General features: G+C 44.9%; 1 protein-coding gene across 11 annotated transcripts in view; it reads left to right on the plus strand.

Annotated features, from left to right (window-relative positions):
- Positions 1-24,984, plus strand: part of LOC142578610 (uncharacterized) — a 307,117-nt gene that overhangs the window by 171,552 nt on the left and 110,581 nt on the right. For 9 of the 11 annotated variants that reach the window (XM_075688019.1, XM_075688020.1, XM_075688014.1 and 6 more), the window contains 3 exons: positions 6,671-6,793; positions 7,681-7,836; positions 10,632-10,754. In XM_075688019.1, coding sequence (XP_075544134.1) covers positions 6,671-6,793; positions 7,681-7,836; positions 10,632-10,754 — 402 coding nt within the window. The remainder of the gene's footprint in view (positions 1-6,670; positions 6,794-7,680; positions 7,837-10,631; positions 10,755-24,984) is intronic. The other 2 variants (XM_075688018.1, XM_075688023.1) reach the window with 2 other exon arrangements.

Genomic DNA, 24,984 nt, shown 5'->3' on the forward strand with positions numbered 1-24,984 from the left:
TTGCTTGAGATATCATTGGACTTAGTGAGGTTAGAAGAACTGGTCAGGCTTATACACTACTCACTACCGTCACGTCCTCCGCTATAGAGGACTCCCAGATAAGAAGCAATACGGTGCAATACTTCTAATACATAAGGACATAGCTGACAACATAAACGAATTCTAGAGAATTTATGAGAGGGTATCCGTTGTCGTAATAAAGCTTACAAGTATAGATACAAGTATAGAAAGGTGGTACAAACTTATCCGCACCACTCTCCATTCCAGCTGATGCTGAAGTAGATCAGCTTAAGGAAGATGTGGAATTAGCGATGAGAAATTGCAAACTCGGTACACTGTAGTAATTGCCGACTTCAACTAAAAAGTGGCGGAAAAGCAAGCTGGTGAACAAGCAATTGACAAGAACGGCATCGTTTCTAGAAGGACTAGGCGAAAGATGCTGGTAGAATTGGCGGAAAGGAAGAAACTTCGAATAACTAACACCTTCTTCGGAAAGCGTAACAACAAAAGGTCGACCTGGAAAAGCCATAATGGTGAAACAAAAAACGAATTTATTTTATACTTTCTGCCAATCCCAGCATTGTGCAGGATGTAGAAATGTTGGTAGGGTAAAACGCAGTGATAATAGGTTAGTGAGGACTAGGATTCACCTCAGTTTGAATATAGAAAGAGTAATATTGTAAAGTAAAGAAGAAACAGGCCAACCTAGATGCAGTAAGGGTAGAAGTGGGCAAATTCAGGCTTGTACTTGCAAACAAATATGCAGCCTCAGAACAGAGAGGTGAAAACCACATAAAAGTAATAAATGAAACCATAACTAAGATAGCTTCACAGGCACCAATCGAAGTGGGAGGCAAGGCTCCAAGGGAAGCTCTAGGCAAGCTCACACGAGCAACGGACGACGTAATAAAGAAACGGAAAATAATGAAACTCTCCAACTGAAGAGATCAGATAGAATTCGCAGAATTGTCAAAACTGAACAACGATGAGAAAATAAAGGTTGTTCCAAATTATAACGGAGGAAAGACTCAGGAAGCAGTGAAACATGTAAACAGCATGAAATCAGCGAGAAGAAATCTTGGCATAGGACAATCCAAGATTTAAAGAAAGTAAATTATGGGGTATTACGTGCGAAAACAACTTTCTGATTATGAGGCACGCCGTAGCAGGGGACTCCGGAATTTTCGACCAATCCAAATCATTAATTGGACCAATCCAAACCCGGAATTTTGGACCTAATCTAAGTACACGGGTGCTTTCGCATTTCGCCCCCATTGAAATGCGGCCGGCGTGGTTGGGATTCGATCTCGCGACCTCGTGCTTAGCAGCCCAAGACCATAGCCACTAAGCAACCAAGGCAGATCAAGCCAAGATGTATGCACTGAAAGATAAGCAGGGTAATATCATCAGCAATTTCGAGGATATAGTAAAAGCCGCGGAATAATTCTATACTTACTCATTCTATGCTGAACAGTTGATTTAATCAAATATGGAGGAAACGCCAGGCTTGAAAAACTTGAGGCCCTTTATACGTCTCAAGACGTCAAAGGTCCCAGAGAACTGGAAGAATGCCAATATTGTACTAAGCCACAAAAGCGGAGACCGTAAAGAATTGAAGAATTATAGGCCCATTAGCTAATTCCAGTACTGTATCAACTATTCACCAGCGTAATTTCCAATAGAATAAGGGCAACACTGGACCTCTGAGAACCAAGAGAATAGACTGGCTTCAGGAAGGGATATTGTACAATAGCTCCACATCCAGGTAATCAATCACGTAATCGAGAAATATGCAGAGTACAATCAGACTCTCTGTATGGCTTACATAGATTACGAAAATACCTTTGATTCAGTAGAGTTACCAGCAGTCATAGAGACATTACGTTCTCAAGGAATACTGCAGGCTTACATAAATATTTTGGAAAATAGCCACAACTATTCCACAGCTATCTTAATTCTCCCCAAGGAAAAGTAGGAAGACACCTATAAAGAAAGGGGCCACACAAGGATACATAATCTCTCCCATTCCATTCACTGCAGGCTTGGAAGCAGTATTCAAGCAATTTAATTTGGGACGACTTAAGAGTAAGGATCAACAACGAATAACTCCGCAACCTTCGTTTTGCAGATGACATTGTCCTCTTCCAGCAACAATGCAGAGGAGTTAGAACAAACATTTGACTATCATAACAGAGAGTGTAGGAGCGAATTTAAGATTTATATGCAGAAAAGAAAAGCAACTATGGCGTTTTACTTGCCGAAACCACGATTTGATCATGAGAAACGCCGTAGTGGGGGACGCCGGAAATTTTGACCCCTTGGGGTTCTTTAACGTGCACCTAAATCTATGTACACGGGTGTTTTCGCATTGCTTCCTTATAGAAATGCGGACGCCGTCGCCGGAATTCGATCCCGCGACCTCGTGTTCTGCAGCCCAACACCACAGGCACTAAGGAACCACGGTGGGCGATGCAGAAAACAACGATAATAATCTATAGCCTGGAAAGGGAACAAGACCTCAGGATCGCCAGTCAGCCTCTAGAGTCTGCGAATGATTATGTTTGCCTAGGTAATTTATTCACAGGGGACCCTGATTATGATAAGGAAATTTACGGAAGAATGGAAATGGGTTGGAGCGCAAACGGCAGATATTGTCAGATCGTGACCCGAAGCTTACCATGATAACTAAAAAGAAAGGTGTACAATCAGTGCATCATACCGGTGCTAGCGTATGAGGCAGAAACTTGGAGATTGGCAAAGAAGTGCAAAAACTACTTAAGAACCGCACAAGGAGCATCGCAACGAAAAATTAATGATAAGCGTAGTGGTTAGAGGCAGGAAGACAGCGGTGTGGATCAGAAAGCAAACGGGGATAGCTGGTATTCTAAATGGCATTAAGCGAAATAAATGGAGCTGGGTAGGTAATGCGTAGGTTAGATATCTGGTGGACCATCAGGGTTACAGAATGGGTGCCAAAAGAAGGGAAGCGCTGTCGAGGACGGCTGAAAACTAGGTGCGGTGAAGAAATTAGAAAATTCGCAGGCGGAAGTTTGTATTGGCTCGCGCCGGACAAGGGTAAATTCGAGGTCGCAGGGAGAGGCCTTCGTCCTGCAGTATACATAAAACAGGCTGATGATGATCATGGTGAAATTTGTTTTGCGTATCGAGGAAATTATAAACGTGCTGACGTCGTCTTCTGTGAGTATAGCTTTAAGCAGAAGGCTGAGTTGTTAGCGCGAAGAACTCTGGTTAGCGCAACTTGACTTGCATTACAACATGTCACCTTGAGTGCAGCGGCTTCATTATTCCAATTTATCAAAACGAACTTGAAAATCAATTTAATCTGTAAATTTGAAGTCGCTTGGAATTACACAAAATATGTTTTTATGAAAACCATATTGACAAAGTGAACAACCGTACACTAAAAAATTCCGAGGAAGCCTAGGGAATTCCTTTATCCCATTTGTGCGAAAACTGGTTTCAGCGGTTGGCCCCAGCTTTGACTCTGAATAAAATATTTACTTGTAATCGGCTCAACAAACAACAAATATCATTAGCAAGGGGTCCAAATAACCGATGGGCACTCCAATTTTGGTCGTATTAGCGCTTTTATGCATTTAGGTTTACTGCAGGAGGGGTACTACGCAGTTTCCCTTTCAAGAACGACAATTTTTGTAGTGCACCCCGACAGATATTTTGAACATGCGGTTCGCAATTGAACCTACTGCTAGAGTGATGCCTAAATATTTAATGTTGTCAGTTCTTGTGATGGTAACGTTACCTGAAGAGTAAGTAAAGTCAAGGGGCTTCTTTTTGCGCGTAACGTAATGGAAGCTGTTTTAGAAGTGTTTATTCTTATGCCCCACCTTGCGCAGCATTTATCAATGGAGTGTAAGGAATTGTTCAGTTTAATTTGGTCATCTCAGTTATTTATGGCTCTGTATCCAACACAGTGGTCTGCAAATAGTTTAATCTGGATTGGTGGTTCGACGCAAAGATGAATATATATATATATATATATATATATGCAGCTTTTATCTAAGCGCAATCTGACTTGAAAAACAAACTAATGTGCTCGAACTTAGCTTTTCATTTTGAGGAGCCTGTCCCACCAGCGACCTCATGGCAATAGCACCCCGACAGACCTCCTCACCTTTTCCTCATACTTCCTGCGAACTCGCGACGTGCGCTTTGTGTCACAGCTTAGTGCAGCAAGTTGATAATTTTCTATTATCAACTCGAAAGCTTCATGTTATATCCTCCCTTTAATTAAAATATTCCTACAAATTATGAACCGCCTGAATCGGAGGGAGTAAACAGTTGGTTATCTTCTCGTCCTCAGTTTTTACATTGCGAGATGCTGCAATTAAGCATAAATACAGCTCTCATTGTTTGTCAGTTTTCTTTCTCGCACAGTCGACATAATATCACAGGTGCTATAGAGATTATTTTGGTGCCAACGTGGACCCCGCCAAACAGCCGTTAAGTTTGCTTAGCACTCAGTTGGCAGGACACAAGGGCGACACTTGAGCCCAATCTTGTAATGTTACACTGGATACTACAACCCGAAATTGGGTCGAGTTTTTATTTCCTGATCACTGGCCCCATGATGGAGCTACACCACTGGCATCAAAAGTGCACCGATAATTTCTTGCCTGCTGGACGCTGCCGCACATGCATCTTCGCGGCTTGAGCTACCCCGTAATGGTACACTGTTTTGCAACTAGAAAAACAATTGAAGAGCGCAAGCACACGCGCACGCACACAAACACACGCACCCACGATCACAATCGTCTTCAGCGCTTGCATATTTACCAGAACGGTATGTCAACACCGAAATAAGTCACTTTCTCGGCGGCCACAGTTCTTGTAGAATTATATTGACTGCGCGAATTCCGTCGTTCTCCTCGAAATAAAACCGCTGCGGTTGCGCCTCGCCAACTCCACAGCCTTTGCGCCGCGGTTGTAGCGATATCGCAGCATTTTCCAAAGTTTCATGCATTCTTCGACTAAAAACAGCAGAAATTAAAGGAAAACGTAATTACGCCTGCCCCCGCAGTGAGTAACTTATTAATGCGCCGGAGACGTTGGAACGCGCCCTAGGGCGCTAGTCACGCATGTTACGTCGTGTCACTAGAGTATAGATCCCAGTTCTTCTGTGACGTCGCTGAGTTCGACGAACGTGCTCGCGTACGTTACGTTGGAGTGTATCTTGCCCTTTAGGCGCACGCTCTTATGGAGAGCGTCGGCGTTGTCCCTCGTAACCGATCGAACAAACTCAACGAATCATGAAAGTAAACGCGGAACACAGAGGGAGATGGAAGACGGCGATAGCGAAGGAAGCGCGAGGAGGAAAGCGGAGGACGAGAGCGCAACAGGACCATCAGGCGGAAAGCGGAGGAGGAGGGTGTGGCGAAAGCGTGAGAAACGTAGGGCTGCGCAAGACGGGCTTCGCGGCTGCGATGGCAAGAGATGGCGCCAGACTAGCAAGCGTGGTCTGTTTGGAAACACAGCACTGCATGAGCGGAGGTCTGTCTGCGGCGTCTGCTGCGAATCGGGTTCACGCGCCACCCGTGCCGGCTCTCGCGATCGCCCGATAAGCGAGGCGGTCGCGCCACACCTCGCTCTGGTTGAAGCGTGCCGCACACGACATATCGTCCGGGCCAGCCAATATATCGCGGAAGAAAAACCCGTTTGCGCTCAATTTTCGCATTAGGCAGTATCGTAATCGTGGCCGCATTTTTATTATGCCTGTAATCACCACATGCCAACGTGCGCTGCATGCAGACTGCGCTGCTGGCTGACCACCAACCTCTACGAAGATACTTTTAATACTTTTGTATAGAAGTGATGGGTCAGCTCTGGTGTCGCGTCTTGCGTTGCGCGCTGTCTGGAATGATTCGGAAAAGTGGCACGGGCCTATTTGCACTTACGACTCGTCGTACGAGTTGTATATGCCTTGTGGCCCTAACAGGCGCGGCCGAGCGTTTCTTCGGCGAATTCGTTTAAACGTGACATGCAGAAAATATTTCTTATTTAATATAATCATGTGACCTGCCTGCAAAATGGGGGAAGACATAGCCCACATAATCTGCGCTTGCAGGCTCTTACACAGCAAAGAACGGCCTTGTTTTCCGATCTGAACATTCAACAGAATGTCATCCCTTCAGTTAAGATAGGTACTTTGCCGATCGGCTAGCGATGTCTGTGCATCCCGCGCGACCAAGACATTTCTTGCTTTCTTAACAGACACTGGTCTCAATGAGAAACTTTAGTCGAGTATTGAGTGTGGCGTTTTGTTGAGTGTTGTGCTTTGTGTATGTTGTGTGTCTGTGTAGGGAAATGTGGACATAATTTCATTTTTTCCGCATACCCATATGGAGTAACGTGCTAAACATGCTGTCAGGAAACCCTCTCCAGAATTGATTCAAGGAGCTTTCTCTCTCTGTCTCTCTTCACCTTTACGGTGTCTTGTTTTATGGCAAGTTTTCTTTAATATATTGTATAACAGAGCCAAATAGCATACATATACTTATACAATTCAATGGTTTGCACTGGTGAAGCCCGGTACAGCTGCGGAGCGCAGTCTTGCCAAACTTCTGTGCTGATTTTCTTTCTCTCAGCGGCTTTATACCTCTTGGCTCAAGCAGATTGTCTCTGTACTTTTCAGACATAGACGAGTGCGCCACTGGAACACCCTGCTCCGATATATGCGTGAACACCAAAGGGAGCTTCAGTTGTGTTTGTCTGCCAGGAAGGGTTCCTCACGGCTCAGCCCAACGATACTGTAAAGGTGAAAAACACTTTCGTTGCAAAGAACAAATGAAGCAGTAAGACTAGCAGACGCCACTATGCCGGACTTCGAAAAAGAGAGGGAGATAGAGCGATCTTCTGCACTCTTAAAGCGTCATATTTAGTTCGCACAAGCGTTAATTTGTAGTTGCTTTAGGTGCAGACTCTTAGGTCACAGATGTGATAGAATAACAAAGCTTTCAGGCGGCCTTTCTCGCAAAGTTACGAAGACGAGGCGTGAAGGGATATGAGAGGATGAGGCGTCAAGCAGGTTAACCAAGGAAGGTTGACTTCAAGTTGACGTTCATTATAGAACCATGGAATAAAAATTAATTTGAAATATAGTTGATCTAAACTTTGGAACTTCAAAGAAACGGTGTCGCGTGTGTTCTTTACACTTCACTATTTTTGAAGGGAAATGGTTTTCTGGAAAAAATCCTTTTATTTGTCACCTTGATACCTTTGCGCTATTTGGCGCGGTTGGGAAAAAATGGGATGAGATGTAAAATAAAAACGATCATATGGTTTGTCTTGCTTCACTTTTATGAAAAGGCTATTTAGGTGTTTACTTGTTCTCTCTTAAACCTTTATTAACATTGTGTTTTTTATTTTGGTGTCGGAAAAGTGTAATGAATAGTTAAGGAACTCGAACTGTGTTGATGTGAATCGGTAATGCGCCGCCAAAGCTATATATACTTCAGACATCTGAGGCTCTCTCTTTGCCGTCGTTGCCCACGTCTGTTTATTCCCTTGACTGTAATACGTAGGATATAAATGAAACATTTGGCTCTGGGAATTCTGCGTGATGGCATTTTGTTACTTAGCCATCATGCCTATAGAGTCTGCCATTGCCTTAGTTCTCTGCCTTCGCTGCCTCTGATTTTGTAGACTGCCCCAGCAACACATTCAAGAACGACGCCTCCAGCCAGTGCGACAAGTGCCCTCCTTACAGCCACACAAATGGAACACGAAAGGCGTCCAAGGAAGACTGCGCTTGCAGCGCGGGCTACCGCAGAGGCCTTGTCGGCGGCGAGTGGTGTGTAGGTACGGAAGTTCCCGCAATCACGTGGCATAAAGTGAAGACGGACCACGCGCACTAGTAGTCCAATCGACTCCTGACCTTGCGCGAGGAACAGCGCAACAGAGGCAACGATCGGCGCTCCGAAAATCGAAGAGGCACACTTGCCTCGCTGCAAGCGTAGCACATGACACTCTTGCCTAGTAGGCACAAAGTGGACACACAAAAGTGTGTTCCAATCCAAGCAATACAAACGAGTTGCACGCTCCCTTCTGCGCCAACCTTTGATATCCCTACACAGCACTGCATGCATTTCCGCAATAATGCATTTTCTGTCTGTTCCTCGTTGTCCATACAGACAGGGGGTAGGGAAACGATTCAGTGGATCGCCATTTTCTTCATTCACTCGCCGCGATATGGCCAGGTGCAGAGTTATGTGGCTCCGTTCACGCGTTGCTGTCGCTGGCCACGAAGAGGCGCGTTCCGATAAACAAACGCGAACGCGGCGACCCATTTATCTATCGGAAGTCGTATCGCATGCGCTATGACTGTGATCGGGATAATACCATTGCTACAGGAAAACACCAAAACAGGACAGATAGGTAAGCTAACCAAAAAACGCACTTAAGTGGCCGAATTCAGGGGATAGCGGTCGGGATCACGCTTACGTGAATATGTTATAACATTTCAACGGCAATTCTATTTTTTCGCACGACTGGACGCGTATTCGCCAGAAGCTTTTACGCCAGGTATGTTCGTAACAACCAATTTCAACCAATCATGATGCTGGACATTCCAACTGTTTGCGAAGGCGGCAGGCCAATGGCAAACTGCAGCTACGAACGAACGCAAAGTTTTGTGAATACTGCCCCTGAAGAATTCTAAAATTAGTTGAAAAAGCAGCAAACGTAAATGCACTCGACCGAGGGAAGCTGATCACTGAGCGCGCGTGACACGGCTTGGAGGTACTCAGAAAATATGACACCCGTTTTGTGGATCGTGCTTTTTGGCGCCCCGCACAAGAACGTCGCCGTTACGCCCGATAAGCGAAGCATCGATTGCCATAGCAAATTAGCATACGGCAATAGGATGTAAGGATAGTAGTCTTATCGACCGTGTAAACTTGGAAACATTCGCTGCATTAACAAGTATTGTGTCAGCACGCACACGCTATGATGAACACATCGCACTCGATACGCGTGCACACAGGCTGTCAAAACGCTGGTGTGAGCAAGCGCGCCGGCAACAGCAAGCGAAGTGACCATCGTGCGATCTATCGCTTCAACGCAAGAGTGGCGAGCACACAGCGCACACAAAGGTACGAGCAGCCGGCAGATCCGTTCCCAAGCGCGCTCCTTCCTGCGCTGCCTTTCCGCATGCTTCCATATATGGTACGCCATATTGAGTCGCCATCGTCGGTTCCCCTTGCACGCGGTTGCGAAATGCGCAGTCGCTGCAGAACACCACGCCTCCCCCTCCCTCCCTGGTATTCCCCCTGTGAGGCCTTTCGCTCGACGGAAGACGGCGCACTCGCTCTCCGCTTTTTGTCGCGCGCGCCAGATTGAGCCGCCATCGTCGGCTTCCCTTGCGTGCTCTCACTCGCACATACAGCGTACGGTGCGCGGCGACGGTGTTATTCGCGGGGACGGCGACGGCGAAAAGGCGACTGGAGTGTCCGTATAATTGCTACCGCAATAAAAGCAAATAAAGCTATTCATATTCGGAGCGCCTTCGCACTGTGTCATCAAATGCAAGCATTGACTGGGAGACAGCCGATACTAATAATCTGTGAGCGCCATGCGGTCGTCTTCTGATGAAGATGCGGATTCGCGCGAGCTTTCCGGAATGCGGAAGACATATTTATACTTTTTGTGCGCAAACAAACAGGGACGAAGAATAGGGGCAACACAAGGACGAGCGCGTTGCCCCTATTCTTCGTCCCTGTTTGTTTGCGCACAAAAAGTATAAATATGAATATGTTCCAACTAGGCCGACTCGCAGTTATGCGGAAGACAGTTATAATGTTATGTTTAACGCGAGTAGAGTAGGTTGTCACACTGACATGATCACAACATGGTGAACTGAGCATGCCTAGAGTAACATTGGGGCGTACCTGCTACCGCGTGCATGTTAGAGGCAGGTAGGTCTCAATTGGGTTGTCTTATATATATACCTGTTGTCACAACTTTCAAGTCTGCAAGCATGGTTATTGATCAAGTTGTCACGTTAATGATGAAATGAAGGGCGCGTATAACGGCGTAGACCCGTTTGTGAGAGCAACTGGCAGCCAAAGATAATTAAATCTGACGTTTTCAATGCCAGAACGATGATACGATTATGAGGCACGCTGTAGTGGTAGACTCCGCATTAATTCTGTCCATATGTGGTCCTTTACCGTGCACCCACAGTGCACGGTATACGGGCGGTTTCGCATTTCGTCCTCATCATCAATATGTGGCCGCCGAGGCCCTGGTGTGGCCCAGCGGCCCTCTGGCAGCAAAAAGTGACGTTACACATTTTCTAAGCGAAGGTAGTCAGGCAATGACAAAGGGATGTTACGAACGAAGAGCTTTGTCAGTTATGCCTTTAGTTATTTTTACTGTTAGGCTAATATTCCATCCCCAAAATAATACCGGTCACCATCGGCTTTCAATTGTAGGAGTTCTCTTTCCTGGGAGAACGACACTTGCGTGCATGCTACGAATAAAATGCCGACAAAGCCTCCGGAAAACCGCGCTTACCGAGTAAGACAAATTTTATTGAAACGAAGTGCAAATTCTTTTCAAACCCTGTTGTCTCTAAGAAATGCTGTTTCTTTCAGACATTGACGAATGCGCTGATAGGACGCTTAACTGTTCCCACAACTGCACCAACGTTGCCGGAAGTGCTTTTTGCAGCTGTCCACTTGGTTTCAAATTGATGGCCGACAATCGCACATGCGTTGGTAAGCGCTCGTTCACATCTGTTTCTTCATCTGGCGATGAAAAGTGGAAAGACCTCTTACTCGAGCTCACGATGTTGCCGATATTATCAGTGATCGACAATTTAGCAGACGGTCGAAGTCTGGCGCCAAGATTACTCGCGAGGCACTGCCTCGCCAGTCTCTTTATTTCTCAAGCCGACCAACAGCAGCGACAAAGTGTGGCAGTTTCATCCAGTGCAGCCAGTTCCTAAACTTCTCAGACTTTATCGCATATTGGCACCAAGTTTAGTCACCATGTGACTAGCAATGTGGCTGAGCAGCGTGACTTGTTTGTAATCGGTTGTAGGTGTCAACAACCTCACCTTTAAGCCTTGTGATAAATCACTGGTTGTGATTGTCGGAAATGTATCGGGGAGTAGGAATGTGTGTATGTCTGTATAACTTTATCCTTGAGGAAACAACGCGAAAAATACGAGAAGACGAGGCGTGAAGCAACAAATAGACCGAAGGAGCGCTTACTTGAAATTGACGCTCACTGCGGAACTGGAGAATAAAAATTTATCCGAAATATAGTTTATCGACATTTTGGAAATTGAAGGAAACGGTGTCACGTGTCTCCTTGACTAACTTTGCAGGTTAGTGAATTTTTCTCAAAAAAATATTTATCAGCTTTATACCTTTCCTCCTCCATGTGTTGGCATCAGTCAGTGCTGCCAGCTCTAGGTAAATTTCTGCAGATTTAGAAATTTTAAATTTTCTTTAGGGAAGAAAGCAGTTTCCGAAATCTACATAAGTTTTGCGGCAAGTCATTGTAACAGTGGGATAGCCGTAGAGACAGCGTCTTTTGAAGTAAGTAAGTACTTTATTTAGTGTAAGCAATGTACAAACATCACAGAAGGGGCAAGGGCTAATGGCATTGAAGACTGACAAAGTCTCTGTCCCTCCTCAATTCGTCACTGTTCAGCACCGTCAAAGAAGGATTGCAATGCATCAGTTTCAGGAAACTGGACAACTAGAAAAGTGTAAGAGTACACATAACAAATCGCACATAAATAAAAGTATACATTACATCTTTAAACTATCGTAAACAAAAGGTCGTGCACGACAAAACACACAGCTAAACAAGATAAATTCCAAAAATTAGAAACGTAGACTGCATCAGGATGCACCGACAGTACAATATAGATGGCAATACTCAGAATACTAATTCTTGAATCATTTAGGCATTGTTCGAGGCATGAAAATCCACCAGTTAATGTTGATACTGTATTCATGTGGCTATTAATCAGTTCCTTGCTTGTTCTTTAGAAGCAGCACAACTAGCTTTCTGAAAACACGATCGCGATGAGCAAAACACATCTATAGCAGACCAATCAAAGGAGTTTTTACGCATTTTAGATCCTCTGGGCTGCAATTCTCAGCCATAAGAATGCCTCGCCGCCTGAAGCATTATCTTACTGAGCTACCTTGTGCGCTTGCTTCTCTTAGAAGTTCTAGTCCTGGAGTTTTCAATCTTGTTTTCTTTTTAAATCTTAAGCTGGTAATCTCTTCTTCGGAAAGCGTAACAACAAAAGGTCGACCTGGAAAAGCCATAATGGTGAAACAAAAAACGAATTTATTTTATACTTTCTGCCAATCCCAGCATTGTGCAGGATGTAGAAATGTTGGTAGGGTAAAACGCAGTGATAATAGGTTAGTGAGGACTAGGATTCACCTCAATTTGAATATAGAAAGAGTAATATTGTAAAGTAAAGAAGAAACAGGCCAACCTAGATGCAGTAAAGGTAGAAGTGGGCAAATTCAGGCTTGTACTTGCAAACAAATATGCAGCCTCAGAACAGAGAGGTGAAAACCACATAAAAGTAATAAATGAAACCGTAACTAAGATAGCTTCACAGGCACCAATTGAAGTGGGAGGCAAGGCTCCAAGGGAAGCTCTAGGCAAGCTCACACGAGCAACGGACGACGTAATAAAGAAACGGAAAATAATGAAACTCTCCAACTGAAGAGATCAGATAGAATTCGCAGAATTTTCAAAACTGATAAACGATGAGAAATTAAAGGTTGTTCGAAATTATAACGTAGGAAAGAGTCAGGAAGCAGTGAAAAATGTAAACAGCATGAAATCAGCGAGAAGAAATCTTGGCATAGGACAATCCAAGATTTAAAGAAAGTAAAGTATGGGGTATTACGTGTGAAAACAACTTTCTGATTATGAGGCACGCCGTAGCGGGCGACTCCGGAATTTTCGACCAATCCAAATCATTAATTGGACCAATCCAAACCCGGGATTTTGGACCTAATCTAAGTACAGGGGTGCTTTCGCATTTCGCCCCCATTGAAATGCGGCTGCCTTGGTTGGGATTCGATCTCGCGACCTCGTGCTTAGCAGCCCAAGACCATATCCACTAATCAACCATGGCGTATCAAGCCAAGATGTATGCACTGAAAGATAAGGAGGGTAATGTCATCAGCAATTTCGATGATATTGCTGATGACATTTTCGAAGATATTGCTTCGCTGCTTCAAAGAAGCAGCGGAAGAATTCTATACTGACTCATTCGCATCTACACGTGGTCTACTGATTGCACCGCCACGATTGCTGACTGCACCGCACGTATCGAGAGGCAAATCGACGCATCGACACGTGCCGAGGCACGAACACTGCCTGACGAAGCAGGGACACTACCGACGCAACGCACCGCCAGGGGAACCTTCCTATAAAACCTGCTGCATTGGAGCCCTGAACCTCACTTGGCTGCAGCGAGGGCAGCGAAAGTTCGTTCCTTACACGTCTGTTTTCGGTTATTGCAGGTTAGCAATCATTTTCTTACTACACAAGTATAATTCAATTGCTGCCTCTCTGCTGCCAAAGTGATAATTTGGTGTTGTGAGTATGAGCGAATTAGCAAAGTTTCGAGAAGAGATGAGAAAAGAAATGCTTGAATTCAAATCTGCAATTGAGAGAGAACTACGGAAGGAAATAAGAGACCTAAAAAACAGTGTGAGCTTTTTGAATGAGGATGTCGAAAAATTAAAGAGAGGAAACGTTGATCTTGAGAGGGACAACAAGTCTCTAAGGAGCATCAATGAAAAGCTAACAACTGAGTGCGAAGCTTTGAGAAAACAAATGTCTCAAGAGGATCAGAGGATCACTGCCTCAGAACAATATTCTCGCAAATGTAATCTTGAAATTAAGGGAATACCCAAACTTGCTAATGAGGACCTTCCTAGTACCCTTCATGAGATTGGCGCACTGTTAAATGTTCCCATCTCGAAAGATGATGTTGAAAAGTGTCACCGTGTACCTGCAAAAAATTCCACTTCAAACCCGAACATAGTAGTCCAATTCAAGAGTCGCTCCAAACGCGATTCGGTGCTTCAAAAAGCAAAGAAAACGCGCATTTCGACAAAGGATCTTGGTCACTCCTCTAACACGCCTGTGTTCATCAATGAACACTTATGCCCAGTTTTAAAGCAACTTCTTGGCAAGGCAATAGCTAAAAAGAAAACAGCAAACTGGAAGTTTGTGTGGACGAATGATGGGCGCATTCTTGCACGGAAAGATGAAAACTCGCGTGTTCTGCACATTCGTGAAGCATGTGACATTGAAAAGATTGCTTAGAATCGCTGTGCGCTGTTGTGGTTCATCTTTTCTTTCGCCATGGCGATATCATCTCGTGACGTAAATAATCTTGTAGCGAGTCGCTTTCGCGACAAACTGTGCTGCTTTCACCTAAACATTCGTTCAGCACGACACAAGGAAGATGAACTATCTGCTTTTCTTAACACCTTTTCTTTTACTTTTGACATCATAATGATTACGGAAACTTGGTATACTCTAGAAGACCAGGTTTACAGGCACGATAACTATAACACTTACTTCCTCAACCGTACGAATAAAAAAGGGGGTGGACTTGCTGTTTTAGTAAAGAACGACACAGACTCTCGAATAGTATCAGAATTTTCTTTTATTAATTCCGACATTGAATGCTTAACTCTAACGTCACGAAATTACGTTTACTCTGTCATATACAGACCGCCTGATTCATCTGTAAATAATTTGTAACGGCAACAATTTAAGACTAATTCTTGGTGGCGACATCAACGTACTAGAGTCTTCTCCCCTCGTAACTGAGTTTGTGGCTATGGTTGTGTCAAATGGTTACGAGATAGTAACAGAGACCCCCACACGTATCACACCAAATTCAGCAGCTTTAATTGATGTTTTTATTACCAACATAAACAAAGATAACGTGGAGTCAGGTGTATTGTACTGCGATATAAGCGACCACCTAGCACTTTATTTTATGACAGACAGTACTACCAAAAAGCCGACGGAGTTACCGACTAGAACAGTTCAAGACATCACGCCTCTTACCTTGGCTGCTTTTAGCACAAGTCTTTCCCAAACAGATTGGAGTACAGTCTACCTTTCATTAACTGCAGATTCAGCCTACGAGACATTCATAGCTATCCTTAAACAAATTTATTTGAAGCATTTCAAAGACAAGGTTGTAAAAGAATGCCGTAAGAATCGAAAACCATGGATAAATTATGAATGTTTAAAAATGATCAAAAGAAAAACGAAGCTCTTTAGTAGGTTTTTAAGAACTAGAGACATATCAGACCTTAAAATATTTAAAGAATTCCGAAATAAAGTAAATGCGTTTATTAGGAAAGAAAAAAGAAATTATTTAAGTCAACAATTCGATCCAGACTTCTGCAATGGAAGCGCAAACATCTGGAGGAAGCTTAATACGTTACTTCACAGGACCCCTATTTGCCCAGGAATTACGGAAATAGAAATAGATGGCCGCATTGTTAAAGATCTAGAGCTTGCTGAAAAATTTAACCACTTTCTCATAAACGTTGGACAGCCAAAGCAACAATTACAGCCAACGGTAACTCGTGCACAGACTACAGAAATGAACAGCATCTTTTTCGCACCAACTGACGATCAAGAAATAGTGTTAACGTTCTCTACACTAAAGAACACCAGCGCACGTGACATAGACGGTTTTCAGATATCTCCGATCAAGCATGTATTCCATATTATAGCTCCTGTGCTCACTCACATTTATAACCTGTCTTTATCGACAGGCTGTTTTCCAAAACAAATGCAAACGTCTGTTGTTACTGTGCTACATAAAAAAGGAGACAAAAATGACCTTGGGAACTACCGACCCATCTCCATATTACCGATATTTTCAAAAGGCTTTGAAAAAATTATTTTTAAAAGAGTTATAAACTTTTGCACCAAATTTCACATAATAACAAAATCGCAATACGGTTTCATGAAGGGCAGGTCGACTGAGACTGCTTTACTAGCCCAAAAAGAAATAATTCTAAAATCTTTTGAAGATAGGCAACTCTGCATTGGAATCTTTATAGATTTTTCCAAGGCCTTTGATCGTCTCTGTCACTACACTTTAATTGAAAAACTAGAAATGTATGGTATTCGTGGCATCCCACTTTCACTCTTGAAATCATATCTTAAGTGCCGATCGCAATGTGTAAAAATTAACAATTACTGCTCTTCTCTTCAGCCGATAATCACTGGGGTACCACAAGGTAGCATTTTAGGGCCGCTGCTTTTTAACCTATACATCAACGACATTGTAAAAATTAATGACAAACCTAAATATATAATTATGCCGATGACACTAGCATTTTCTTCACCGGTAATGATATAAGTGCATTGACTTCACTTATCAACACTACATTAGAGAACCTGTATGCATGGAGTGAGCAAAATTCATTAGTCATTAACGCATCAAAAACAAAAGCAGTTATTTTTCACTCGCGGATGCAGCTTACTTCTCCACGCGATGCCTTACGCTTAGGTAGCGCGACGATTGAAATTGTAGAGACGGTTAAAACTTTAGGAGTGTTTTTTAATTGTATAATGTCATGGGAACCACAAATTAATAAACTCATAACTAATATTTCCAAATGTGTAGGTATACTTGAACGACTGCGTTCCTTGCTTCCAGTTTCCGTTAAGATAACACTTTATAACAGCTTGTTTTTATCGCATGTCAGTTATTGTTTTTTGGTATGGGGAAGTACAACAGCAACGAACATTAATAGACTATACAAACTACAGAAAAAAGCGATTCGGCACATTGCTAATGTTGACTACTATGCACATACGGGTGAATTATTTAAGCGGTTTAACATTATCCCAATTCATCAGCTTTACGAGTATTACCTGGCAATAAGATATAAAAAATCCGTGCTCAATAGCAATCGAGCTTTTTTGGATATTTTTCAACTTGAACCGTACACTATCCCATACCCTACTCGTCACCAACAACAATGGATCATTCCATTGTGCAGAACACACTTTGGCCGACAAATGCTCCGCTTCACTGTTCCTGTTTTATTAAACAAATTAATTTAAAAAAACATAATAATTGAAGAATGTGGCATATGTGTTATTAGGGAAGCCCTTTTATCATGAAATCAATGCAATATTGTTTATCACTAACTAAACTTTCAGTGTATATTGGAATTTGTCTTCATGTATCATACTGTATAATTTAACCGTAAAGGAATCTGTATATCTATATTTTCAGTTCATGATGAATCTATGTGTATTACAAGTTGTAAATATTAACCCCTTCTTGCTATGAACGAATTTTGTTCGTCTGTCCTCAATGCATTCCATGTATCAGGGAGGCTCGGGTTCCCCTCAAGTGACTGATGTCACTTTTATCCCGAGCCTGCCCTCATCCTTGAGATGAAAAATAAACTGAAACTGAACTGAAAAAAATTCTATGCTGAACAGTTGATTTAATCAAATATGGAGGAGACATCCCGATTGAAAAGCTTGAGGCCCTTTATACGAATTGTCTCAAGACTTCAAAGGTCCCAGAGAACTGGAAAAATTCCAATATTATATTAAGCCGCAAAAACGGAGACGGTAAACAATTGAAGAATTATGGGCCCATTAGCTTATTCCAGTACTGTATCAAATATTCACCAGCGTAACTTCCAATAGAATAAGGGCAACACTTCCCTCGAACCAAGGGAATAGGCTGGCTTCAGGAAGGGATACTGTACCATGGATCACATCCAGACAATCAATCACGTAATCAAGAAATATGCAGACTACAATCAGCCTCTCTATATGGCTTACAAGATTACGGAAATGGCTTTGATTCAGTAGAGTTACCAGCAGTCATAGAGGCATTACGTTCTAGAGGAGTACTGCAGGCTTACATAAATATTTTGGAAGATATGTACAAATATTCCACAGCTATCTTTATTCTCCCCAAGAAAAGTAGGAAGACACCTATAAAGAAAGGGGCCAAACAAGGATACATATTCTCTCCCATTCCATTCACTGCAGGCTTGGAAGCAGTATTCAAGCAATTTAATTTGGGACGGCTTAGGAGTAAGGATCAACAACGAATACCTCAGCAACCTTCGTTTTGCATATGACATTGTCCTCTTTCAGCAAAAATGCAGACAGAACAAACATTTGAGTACCATAACAGAGAGCGTAGGAGTGAATTTAAGATATATATGCAGAAAAGAAAAACAATTATGGGGTTTTACGTGCCAAAACCACAATTTGATGATGAGGCACGCCGTAGTGGGGGCCTCCGGAAATTTTGACCCCTTGGGGTTCTTTAACGTGCACCTAAATCTATGTACATGGGTGTTTTCGTATTGCTCCCCTATCGAAATGCGGACGCCGTGGCCGGAATTCGATCCCGCGACCTCGTACTGTGCAGCCCAACACCACAGGTACTAAGCAACCACGGTGGGCGATGCAGAAAACAACGATAATAATCTATAGCCTGGAAAGGGAACAAGACCTCAGGATCGCCTGTCAGCCTCTAGAGTCTGCGAAGGTTTATATTTGCCTAGGTAATTTATTCACAGGGGACCCTGATTATGATAAGGAAACTTACGGAAGAATGGAAATGGGTTGGAGCGCAAACGGCAGGTATTATCAGATTGTGACCCGAAGCATTACCATTATCACTAAAAAGAAAGGTGTACAATCAGTGCATCACACCGGTGCTAGCGTATGAGGCAGAATCTTTGAGATAGGCAAAGAAGTGCGAAAACTAGTTAAGGACCACACAAGTAGCAATGCAACGAAAAATTAATGATGCGCGTAATGGTTAGAGACAGGAAGACAGCCGTGTGGATTAGAGAGCAAACGGGGACAGCTGATATTCTAATTGGCATTAAGCGAAATAAATGGAGCTGGATAGCTAATGTAATACGTAGGTTAGATATCTGGTGAACCATCAGGTTTACAGAATGGGTGCCAAAAGAACGGAAGCGCTGTAGAGGACGGCTGAAAACTTGGTGGGGTGAAGAAATTGGGAAATTCGCAGGCGGAAGTTTGTATCGGCTCGCGCAGGACAAGGGTAAATTTGAGGTCGCAGGGAGAGGCCTTCGTCCTGCAGTATACATAAAACAGGCTGATGATGATTATGGTGAAATTTGTTTTGCATGTCGTGGAAATTATAAACGTGCTGACGTCGTCTTCGGTGACTATAGCGTTAAGCAGGAGGCTGGGTTGTTAGCGCGCAGAACTCTGGTTAGCGCAACTTGACTTGCATTACCACATGTCACCTTGAGTGCAGCGGCTTCATTATTTAAATTTATCAAAACGAACTTGAAAATCAATTTGAACTATAAATTTGAACTGTGTGGAATTACAATAAATGTAAGTTTTGATGAAAACCATATTGACAAAGTGAACAACCGTAAACTAAAAAATTCATTTAATCTCATTTATGGGAAAGCTGGCTTGAGCGGTGTTGCGTACTCCAGGGTCGCGTACCGTACTGCTGCCGAGAAGTAGCGGCGCCTACCTATCGAAGCTCGACCGACATTACTTATTGGGTAGCGTGGCGTTGTCGGCGGGCTGCAGGCATCCGTTAGATCATGGCGACCAAGCAGGGGCGAGACGATTTGCTAGTGTGAAACTTGCACTGTTTATTCAAAGGTAGTTGAAAGAAAATAAGAAAAGCTTGAATATGAAGTATCAAGTATGAAGTCTGAAGTATCAAGTCTGAAGTCTCTCAAAGTACATTTCGGAGCCCCTTAAATAGGCTCTCTACAAGTTGTGGGTGGGATCTTGCTTCCGTCGAATGTCATGTGACAGGCACGGAGAGAGGGCCCCCGTGGGCTCCGGTTCAGGTGGGGGGGGGGAGGGGATGAGGTAAGCACACACGATGCCACGACCATGAGAGCCGACGGGGATGAGGTCACTCGTGGGCTCCGGCTCAGCGGTAGGGTGAATGACCTCTCGCCACGTGGTGTCAGCCGCCAACCCTAACAGCATCTCCGGCGGGGGAGGAAGATCCCGACGTGTAGGGGCCAACAGCCGCTGTACGAGGGATCGGCGTTTCGGTATCAGGATTCCCCGTAGAGGTTACGAACCCTTCGTTCGTAGCAGGTAGATTCCGGGGAGTGGTCTTCCGTCCTCGTGGCGCTCTTGTGACTTTTCTCCTTGGTCTGGTCCGGTGAAATTGGTCTTTGCAAGCAGGTCTCGCAACTTTTCGTCTCCTGCGTGGGCAAGCAATTACCCCAGAACAGTGCCGGACCCACAACCACAAAGCAGCGAGCACAAGGCCACTCTCCCCCAAGACACACCCGGCTTTTAACAAAAAAAGGAAACCCGCTGCACCTTTCCCACTTCCTACGCGCGTCCTCCCCCCTTAACTCTAAAAACAGCCATTTCTTGAAAGCGCTAAGACGTGGTTATTAAAATCAGCTAACAATCGGCTTCACTTCGGAAAAACATATGAACGCACGAAAAATATGCCACGGAAACCCGGATGAACATGAGGCTTTCGACACTCTAGGGGCAACGACTTAAACCGTCGGCATTGCCGTTAAGCTTACCCTTCTTGTAGCGAATATCGAAGGTGTACTGTTGAAGAGCCAAGCTCCAGCGCAAAAGGCGACCGTTTTTCGTAGACATGGACTGCGGCCATGTGAGGCGACAGTGGTCAGTCTCTATGGTGAATCTTGAGCCAGTGATATAGCTAGCTAGCTTCTGTACCGCCCAAACTACGCAAGCGCTTTCCTTTTCTGATGCACTGTATGCTTCCTCACGAACTGAAAGCTTTCTACTGGCGTACAGTACAGGATGTTCGTTCTGGTCATCTTTCTTTTGACAGAGCACCACCCCCATACCCCTGTCACTGGCATCACACTGAAGAATGAATGGCTTAGAGTAGTCGGGCGCGTTCAACACTGGCAGACTCGTTAGTGCGTTCTTCAGCATACTAAAAGCCTTTTCTTTCGCGTCATCCCACTTTCCCGTTTGTGGTTGTGTTTTTCTGAGAGCATCCGTGAAAGGACTCGCAATCTTGGAATACCGCGGAATATATCGTTGGTAATAACCAGCGAAGCCAAGGAATGATCTGATGTCCCGCTTGGTGCGTGGTTGCGGGAAGTTGTCTATCGCGGTCAGTTTAACCTCGGAAGGCCGACGATGGCCTTGCCCTATTACATGACCTAGATAAGCTACCTCCGCGCGCCCTAATTGGCATTTGGGAGCCTTAACAGTTAAGTTGGTCTCTCGTAGCCGACACAACACGGTTCGCAGGTGTTGCATATGGTCCGCCCATGATGAAGAAAAGATAGCTATGTCATCGAGATAGGGAAGTGCAAAGTCCTCCATTCCTCGTAGCACTTGGTCCATAAGGCTAGAGAAGCAATATGGCGCATTCTTCAATCCAAAACTCAGGACTTTCGGACGAAAGGTTCCCATCGGGGAAATAAACGCTGCAAGCCTGCTTGCCCTCTCGGTCAACGGAACCTGCCAATACCCTCTGACTAAATCGAGCGTAGAAATGAAATTAGCACTGCTCACTTTCTCAAGCCTTTCCTCGATATGCGGTATTGGATAAGTCTGGTCCTTCGTGATTAAATTGAGCCTGCGGTAGTCGATACATGGACGCGGCTCTTTTCCTGGGACCTCAACCAAGATAAGAGGTGAGGTATAATCACTCTCTCCTGGATCGATTACATCTAGCTCTAACATATTGTTTATTTCAGCGGTCATGACTTCGCGTTGACGAGGCGAAACGCGATAAGCTTTCGAACGAACAGGGTCCGACGAGGTTAACTCGATATCGTGAACAATCGCAGTCGTCCTGCCCGGTGTGTCTGAAAATACGTCTTTAAATTCAAACACGAATTCCCTCAGTTCGGCCCTTTGATTGGGATTCAACTCCGCCTGTTCCACTAACTTATCAATGGTCTCGTGAATGTCTTTTGTCTCCGTCACGGCTGTTAACTCTGGAAAGTCGGCAGGCATTTCCTCAGGTTGGTTATTCAAAGAGGGTTTCACGATCATTCGCTTTTCCCCAACTTCAAAGTGTCGCGTGCGAGCCGTCCTGTCTTAGCAATACTCAGCATTGCTTTGTGCCTTACGCATTTCCTGCTCAGCGATCATTGTGGCAGGGCTTACGTTCAATAACTTGCTGCATTCTGCTTCTCGTGACATTTCAGGCTTCGCTGCTTTCCTGGTTTTTTAATTAGATGGCGTACTTTCCGCCTCATCCCCTATAGGGCTATCCTGTTCAGTACTAGTTGACCAATCAGCTGTCAAACCGGTTTCTTTCACCACTGGACTTTCATCCACTGCTTTAGAACGAGTTAGGGCTTGCAGTGTTCCCTTACTAAACCCGATTCCCTTGCGTCGTAGCAAATCCTCTGATTGGTTAGAAAACAAATATGGATACTGCGGCGGGAGATGTGCCGAGACGGCGGCTTCAGTGTCCAGTACTCCGAAAGGGCCTTCAATACGAATTTTGGCCACCGGGAGACAAACACTGGAGGCCTCAACGGCTTGCCTTATCGAAGCACACTCCCCCGTGAACTGGCCTGCCTCTACGTACGACGGATGCACTACGTCCATTGTGGCTGCCGAGTCGCGAAGCACTCTACACGGTTTGCCGTTTACCACGAGGTCTCGAATGTACGGTTCGAGCAAGTTCAGGTTCTCTGCGTTACTACTTAGTGACATCAACACTAGTTTGGGATTTCTGCATCCCACGGAAATATGCCCCGTTTGCCGGCAGTTGTAGCAAACTACTGGTTTCTTGGCCTCGAAAGCCTTTTTCTTTTGCTTTTCTGCCCTCTGTTCGGGTGACTCCTTTTCTCCTTCGCTGTCCTCGTCACTACTTTTCCCTGAATCTGATCTTTCCTTTGTTTTATACCGACTCGACTTTGACCATTGTTTTGGCTTGTCGGGTCTGCATTTATTCATCTCCTCCTTATGAGCTTCGCTGCCTTCGTCCGCACGGCGAGTTACGTACTCCTCAGCGAGATCGGCCGCTGTCGAAACAGTGTCTACGCCTGGCCTATCCTGAACCCAATACTTGATGTTTACTGGCAGCCGGCGGTAGAACTGTTCTAAAGCAATGCACTGCATTGTTCTTTCGGCGTCGCCGAGTGCACCCTCTTCTCTGAGCCATTCCTTCAGGTTTACCTCCAAGGTGTATGCAAAATCTGAATATGACTCACTTTTGGTCTTCTCGACTTCCCTGAACTTTCGCCTGAATGCTTCCGCTGATAATCTATACTTTTTAAGCAGGCTCGCTGTGACTTCATCGAAGTCCTCTGCTTCTTCTTTCCCCATGCGGGCGATAATATCAGCTACCCCACGTGGCAGTAACGTAAGCAAGCGTTGCGGCCACGTGTTTCTCGCGAATTTCGCCTTCTCACACGTCCGCTCAAACTGTACCAGAAAAAGACCTATGTCCTCTCCTACTGCGTAGGATGCCATCAAGTCTGTCATTCTGCGCTCGCTTTCACGTGCCTCTGTGCTAGGTCTTTCGCTATTTTGTGCTTTCAGAAGCTCAATCTCTAGGCGCTTCATTTCGAGGTCTCGCTCTTCTTTGGCCTCACGTGCTGCCAGCTCGCGCTCCTCTTTTTCCTCTAGGCGCTTACGCTCTTCTTTTCCCTCTAGGCGCTTACGCTCTTCTTTTTTCTCTAGGCGTTTACGCTCTTCCTCTTTCTCTTTAATGCCCTCGAGGCATTCCGTCAGTTCCTCGTCGTCTGCCCCGGTCGCTTCGATCGCCTCAATGATCTCCGGCTTTCTCTTTGATTCGGCAATTTGGAGGCTCAACTCTTTGGCCAAGCTCAACAATTCCGGCTTCTTTAGTGCCTTCAAGTTCATGGCTGCCCTTAGTGCTGCTAAACCTTCACTCTATACAACCTTGACGTGCTCAGACTTCCGTCAACGGTTTAAAGAAAAATCACTGCTATGTACTTTCCAAAAAATACGTAAAAGCCAAGTGATATCTTAGTGAAGAAAAGCCGTGCAATCACCAGATGCAGTCATGATCCGGACACCTTCTTTCCGAACGTTGTTGCCAGGACGAAAAGGCGACGATATCGTAGTTGTCGTCCAAGTTGTGGTCTCCAGGATTCCGTATCCCAATCGCTGCTAGCCAGTTTGTTGCGTACTCCAGGGTAGCGTACCGTACTGCTCCCGAGAAGTAGCGCCGCCTGCCTATCGAAGCTCGACCGAGACTACTTATTGGGTAGCGTGGCGTGGCGTTGTCGACGGGCTGCAGGCATCTGGTAGATCATGGCGACCAAGCAGGGGCGAGACGATTTGCTAGTGCGAAACTTGCACTGTTTATTCAAAGGTAGTTGAAAGAAAATAAGAAAAGCATGAATATGAAGTATCAAGTATGCAGTCTGAAGTCTCTCAAAGTACATTTCGGAGCCCCTTAAATAGGCTCTCTACAAGTTGTGGGTGGGATCTTGCTTCCGTCGAATGACACGTGACAGGCACGGAGAGAGGGCCCCCATGGGCTGCGGCTCAGGGGGGGGGGAGGAAGGGGATGAGGTAAGCACACACGATGCCACGACCATGAGAGGCGACGGGGATGAGGTTACTCCGGCTCAGGGGGTAGGGTGAATGACCTCTCGCCACGTGGTGTCAGACGCCAGCCCTAACAGCGGTTGGCCTCAGCGTTGACTCGGAATAAAATAGTTACTTCTAATCGGCTCAACAAACCTGGGCTGGAATGCCAAACAAAGCAGCATGGACGAAACTTGGCGTAAGCGGAGAGATTCCTAGGGCGTCAAGCTGACTGTGCAAATGTGTACTAAAATTTACCGCGTACCACCCTAGCAGAGCAACCTTCGACAGATTCGTAGTGGTGATGTGTTTGAGCGAGTTTTGGAGGAAGATGTAAATTGGCCGCGTATCTTCGTGCTTTGTTGCAAATGGCGTGTAGGTGCGTAAGTA

This window comes from Dermacentor variabilis, chromosome 4 (assembly GCF_050947875.1).
Source record: "Dermacentor variabilis isolate Ectoservices chromosome 4, ASM5094787v1, whole genome shotgun sequence".
Lineage (NCBI taxonomy): Eukaryota > Metazoa > Arthropoda > Arachnida > Ixodida > Ixodidae > Dermacentor > Dermacentor variabilis.